Source organism: Athene cunicularia (assembly GCF_003259725.1).
Source record: "Athene cunicularia isolate RWA chromosome 1 unlocalized genomic scaffold, athCun1 chr1_part1, whole genome shotgun sequence".
NCBI classification, from domain to species: domain Eukaryota; kingdom Metazoa; phylum Chordata; class Aves; order Strigiformes; family Strigidae; genus Athene; species Athene cunicularia.
The window spans coordinates 71,454,972-71,460,971 of record NW_020799091.1 but is presented as its reverse complement, the minus strand read 5'-3'; the positions used below and the strand labels follow the sequence as shown (position 1 = coordinate 71,460,971).

At 38.4% G+C, this 6,000-nt stretch overlaps 1 protein-coding gene across 2 annotated transcripts in view; it reads left to right on the top strand.

The window, feature by feature from the left end:
* The first annotated feature begins 295 nt into the window (after positions 1 to 295).
* The window catches only part of CYFIP1 (cytoplasmic FMR1 interacting protein 1), a 61,880-nt gene continuing 56,175 nt past the window's right edge, over positions 296 to 6,000 (top strand). The window contains exons 1-6 of one of the 2 annotated variants that reach the window (XM_026841674.1): positions 296 to 418; positions 598 to 687; positions 2,064 to 2,141; positions 3,190 to 3,291; positions 4,512 to 4,693; positions 5,832 to 5,928. In XM_026841674.1, coding sequence (XP_026697475.1) covers positions 302 to 418; positions 598 to 687; positions 2,064 to 2,141; positions 3,190 to 3,291; positions 4,512 to 4,693; positions 5,832 to 5,928 — 666 coding nt within the window. In that variant the 5' untranslated portion in view covers positions 296 to 301. The remainder of the gene's footprint in view (positions 419 to 597; positions 688 to 2,063; positions 2,142 to 3,189; positions 3,292 to 4,511; positions 4,694 to 5,831; positions 5,929 to 6,000) is intronic. The other variant, XM_026841683.1, reaches the window with a different exon arrangement.

The window sequence follows — 6,000 nt, the reverse complement described above, 5'->3', positions numbered from 1 at the left end:
TCCTTCTATTTTTGGTGTGTTTCTGGTGTGCAGCAGTGGGGGAAGAGAAACATTTCTCAACTCATGAAAGTAAGGAGGAGAATGTTAGTCCTAAGTGTGTTTCTTAAACTTGTATATTAAAACAAACTGGGTTTCAGTTTGCCTGTTTCCCTTCTATTATGATTGAAGGGAAAGTTCACATTTCTTTCAACATAAGTAGTTTCCTGCTTTTCATATTACTTGTTTTCTGTAACATAAAAAGTTATATGTATGCGTCTATACATACATACATATATGTATGTATTTTTAAACCAGGTGCAAAATGACTGCTCAAGTAACACTGGAGGATGCCTTGTCCAATGTGGATCTCTTGGAAGAATTACCATTGCCAGATCAGCAACCATGTATTGAGCCCCCGCCATCATCTCTGCTTTACCAGGTATGTTGTCATTGTAGGAAAAATTTCCATTTCCCATTGCTGTTAAGAAAAACAGTATGTGCTTTTCAAAAAAAAACCAAACCCAAACCAAAGTGTGTTTATGTTTGCAATAAATTAAAAATTATTATTATTATAAATATATATAAAAATTATATAAAAATATTTTGCTTTCTCTGCAGCCAAACTTCAACACTAATTTTGAAGACAGAAATGCCTTTGTCACTGGCATTGCAAGATACATCGAGCAAGCTACAGTCCATTCGAGCATGGTAAATAGATGTTCAGATATATACTTTTGTATTAGTTAGAATAAAAGGAGAGGAACTTGTCTTTTTGCAGTTCATTATAAGAATTGTGGTCACAGAAAACCAGAAGCCAGGTTATCTACAACACTCTCAGGAGGTAGTAAGATGAAAAAGTGTGTGGCTTTTCTTTTTTTGCACATGTACTTCTTGATAATTTTAAAATTGTCTGTCTTCTTGATCAACCAATGCTGCTCAAAAGTTTCCTGCTTTCATTGCATATTTTTCCAGTATTCTGAGGTAAGTTAATTGTATTGACAACTGTAGCTTGAATGAAAAATTCCTTTCCGTCCTCCCAAATTTCCACTATTTCTCTGTCAGTTTAGTGGTGTTTGAAGGGTTTTTGTTGGCTTCCTCACTGAGGAGTGTATGTTAGTGGTTTATTTGCCTGCTTTTTTGTAAGGTATTCTGTGGTTTTCAATAGTTCCACAATAGAAGATAAGACTTTATGCTAGTAACTCAGTCTGTGCTGATGGTATAGCTGTTTTGGGATACAAAAGAATTTGCAGGCTGCCAATGCTGGTCTGTACTGAACTTGTTGTTTCATGGCGCTCTTGGAAAATGAGGAATAATACATCTTGTAATTCTAGTGGCCAGTTCACATTGAAATGGGCAGATTAAGCACCTGATTACATGCTGCTGAAAAGTACGTAAATTTACACCAATTTACTTTAAAAATTATCTGGCGACTCTTTAACCTCTTTTGATTGTTTGGATGTTGCTGGACTTCTCCTATGTCCTATAAAAAAGGATATTACTCTGCATGTGTTGACTCTTTTTCATCCTCGACTATTTGACCTGCAGTGCCTGTGTTTAAAAACAAACACCACCCCACTACTCTCCCCCCTCAGATTGGCATTTTTATTTGTATTTATAGATCACAGTGCCTTTAGTTTTGAGAAGAAAGAACAACACAAAAACCAATCTGATCTGGGGAGATAATTTTTGTTATTATGTAAGCATAATTGCTGCAGCTGCTGATTAGTGATCTGATAGGTATTTCTTGGCTTAAGTGGTATGAAGATGATGATGTGAACTCTCTCAGAATTAGGTTGGATGCTAAAACAGATACTGAGAATAAATGGAATTTTTTAGCTGTTGGATTATAGCCAAGATGGAAATCAGTAGCTGGTCAGCTCTGAAACATGTAATATACCAGCTGAGCCTATGAATTATGGTAATGTTATTTTACATATATACAGCTTGCAATATATGTGTGTTTGTACATATATGTTCTGATAAGTGATAGGTTTGTTTGGACAAAGGTTTGGAATGAGGGAAGAAAATTGGATTTAACCCTTTTTTATTGCAATGTCTAATTATACTGAGTGTCTTTCTTACAGAATGAAATGCTAGAAGAAGGCCAGGAATATGCAGTCATGTTATACACATGGAGAAGCTGCTCAAGAGCCATTCCTCAGGTAAAGGATAAAAATTAAATTGTCATGCAACACGTGAACTTCTATCTTGTTTTGGTGTGGAGTTGCACAGATAGAGCTTTGTTAATGAGCTCTGAAATTTAGTCTGCTTTGACTCCTGAATTATTAAGTTGGGCATGTCATAGAGTAGTGTCTTTTAGCACTTGGGGTCCAGTTGGACTCTTTTTTTTTTTTTTTCCCTATTGATAAAGCATCTATAGGAGTATCTCACAGGTTTTGTGTCAGTCTGACTGATTGGTTCAAGAGTAGTACAGTGGTAATGTGTTGTGGAAGGAACACCTTTGATTGTTGGACCTGTTTGAGGTCAAAATTTCATTCAAGAGAATGGACCCTTCCTGCTCCCCAACTTAATATTTAAATTCAGAACAGGTTTAACAAGTAGCATAGCATGTAACAATTAACGTTCGGGTGAAACATTTAAGTTTCTAGACATCCTAGGTAGTAATTTTCTAAATGTCAGAGCTAGTGTTTTCTTGATCTGTATACAAAAATAAACCCTTGTGAATAGGTGACAAGTCAGCCTCAAGTGTCTGGGAATGGTTGGACGGGAGTGGGGTGAGAAGAATATTAAGATGCATCAGAAAACTGAACAAAATTATAACCATGAGCTGATACTTGCCTGCTTTATAAGGACTTTGTAATGCAATTATTTTTGTACTGAAATGCAAGGAAAGCTTATCCTGTGGTTTAAATATTTAAAGCGGAAGTCGAGTAGTCTTAATTTCTAGTTCTGGCCCTATTTTAGTGCATGATTTTGAGCAAGTGGCTTAATGTGGAAAGAGTATTGTCCTAACCATACAGAGGTGTTTGACAGCTAAATTATTTGTTGTGAGATAATAGAAAAATTTTTATTTTATTTTACTTTTTTACACACAGCTAAGCTTAGTAGACTAGCATAATATGACCAAACCCAGAAATTTGTGCCTTATGTTTGTGTCTTTAGGATGATAATGCATTTTCTCAGGATCTTAGTTTCTGAGGCTTTATCAGGGAAAGTTCCAAGTATAATGATCTCTTTAATTATCCTCAGGTCAAGTGCAATGAACAACCTAACAGAGTGGAAATTTATGAGAAAACTGTGGAAGTTCTGGAGCCAGAAGTCACAAAGCTGATGAATTTTATGTATTTTCAGGTAAAAGGCATGGAAACAAAATTTGCCAGTAGGCTTGTATTTTTACATTCCTATTTTGTGTGCTTGATATTATGTGCTCAGATACTGAACCTAGGCATTATACTTTGAAAAAAAAACCCCATATTGTCTCACAGAAGGGCAGAATTTCTAATGCCTATCTAATGCCTAAAAACTTCAGGCAATCTCCATTAAGACTTTGAGCATAAAATGAAAGGTAATTGCATACGGTCCCTACATAGCACATGGGGACAAAGATCTGGCACTTTAGGAAAACAGGAAATAGAAATATAATATGTTTCAGATGTCTACATAAAAGCATCTTGGCACAGAAACCATTTCTTGGGGAGTGAGGGATCCACAAGTCTGGACACCAGAGCAGCAGGTGCAGTTTGCTATGGAAATCCATAATGGAGGCAAGCTAACCCAATTGTTGTGACCTGCCAGCCCCCCGAGCTACATGGGCGCTGGAGAATAGCGGTCTGTCTTGCTTTTGCCTCCCATGCTGGCAGCTTGCCATTTGTTTCAAAGGACTGAGGATGTTTCCAGGCATTATTTGGAGGGAGCTGGAGTAGCTAGAGCCTGTGAGCTCCAGAGCGCACAGGAAGAGGAGACTGAATGAAATGGAATATTTCCTGTCGTCTTTCCCAACTGGCAGAATTTACTCAGTACAAACAATCTCCTTTCATTGAAGGAGATTAGTGCTCTAAAGTCAGAACAGATTCCTCTTTACATTCAGAGTTGTTGTCTTGTTTGTGCTTGTAATCTCCATCTCAGATGGCCCTGAAATAAACATGTGCCAGGGTGATTTTGAGAGTTGGAATGAACAGTGTGCAGTGGATTTTTTGTTTTAAGGGAACGTACTTAGAATCTGCCTTTTAATGCATATACACTCCCTCACTAAAGAGCATGAAATCACTTGTTTCAAAGGGATTTTAAAGTTTTATGACTTTTACCTGCAAAGAAGAACCTTGGGTTTGTGCCACGCAAGCTCAGTGGCAAAAATTACTGGTGATACTTGTAGTAGCACAACAGCAAATACACAGGGGTGGAGCTGGAAAGTATGTGCTGATGCCTTGTTAGCCATGCATGCTTTAAACATTTTTCTGCTTCAGTGGCTCTCTTCACTGGACCAGCTCCAGTTACCCGTTGAAACTTTTTTCCTGGAAATGTCATGGCTTTTACTCCCTGTTTCTTCTTTTTTTTTTTTTTTTCCCTGTTAGAGAAATGCAATTGAACGATTTTGTGGCGAGGTAAGACGCTTGTGCCATGCAGAACGGAGGAAGGACTTTGTGTCTGAAGCATATCTGATCACGCTGGGCAAATTCATCAACATGTTTGCAGTACTGGATGAGCTGAAAAATATGAAGTGCAGCGTGAAGAACGACCATTCAGCCTATAAGCGGTGAGTGGTAAGAAGCACCAGGACCCGGGTTTCTGTTGCCAGGATACAGGCCTCCCGCAAGATGGCAGCAGTTGCTCTTTTTCTGACAGCTTTGTCTTCAGTAGTCCCTCCACACGTGTGCCAGATAACCTTAAAACTAGGAATGCATTGATTGCAGTTAGGCTATTTTCTTTACTCTGTTCTTCCAGCAACAAAAGGATCTTCTGCCTTTTAATGCCAAGCTGTCAAGTACTTCTGTCTTGGTCTATGCTAAACATACTTCTCTCAGTAAAGCTTTTCTTTTTACGTTTGAGAAGAAACTAACTCTCTTGTGCCTATCCTTCCCCATCCTTGGCATTTGTGACTGAGTTGTTAACTCTTGTTCTTAACCTTGAACAGCACAGCTGAAATGCCTTGTCGTGACCACAGATGTAGCAGGGAGGGGAGGAGGATGGGATATCAGTGGCCAAGTTTTGTGCTTGAGCTGCCATATAGTATTGGGTATCTTTTGTCAAACATGACAGTCGGAACAGCAGGGGAAGACAGTCTTTATGCTAGCTGTAGCATCTGTGGTCTTTCATAAAGAGAACCATTCACGCAGTGATTAGCCAGTTTTATCTATGCTGTTTCCATTTACATGAGATTTAATTTTTGCATCCACCTTTTGTTGTTGTTGTGCATAGAGATCTAGAGTGCAGTGGGGGATTTGAGATTGGAAAACTGTTAATTTGGGATAAGTCCATATCTCTCTTATAGTGAACTCTCACCTTTCTTTTCAGCTATTTTGCTAAAAAGCCTTTCCTTTGTCTCTTATGAAACAAGCTCTTAACACAGATTTGTCGAGTCCATAGCCTGTGTTTGGATAAGCCACTTTTATAAAGCTGTGGCAAAAAAGTACTGTCTCTGTCTGCCAAGTTATCTTTTTGCTGGATTCATGAGTTTGGAGGTGGGAGATGCAATGAGGTTGACAATCCTGGATGAGCAGTGAATGATCACCATTGTACTGGCACTTAAAGATCTGCTGATACCTTACAGTTCCTCTGGCAGATTTGAGGATGAGTGTGTTTCTGTTGAGAGGGGGACAGATCTGCTTACAAGCAGCCCTGCTGAAGGGAAATACTGTTTGTTTGTTTTGTTTTTTTTTTTTCTGTTTTCAAAGGGCTGCTCAGTTCCTGCGGAAAATGGCAGATCCTCAGTCCATTCAAGAATCCCAGAACCTCTCCATGTTTCTTGCCAACCACAATAAGATAACACAAGTAAGCTTTAATTGTCTTTTTGCTAAGTACCTAATGCTTTATAAAACTCTTAAAATAAAACTCTTCTAGTTT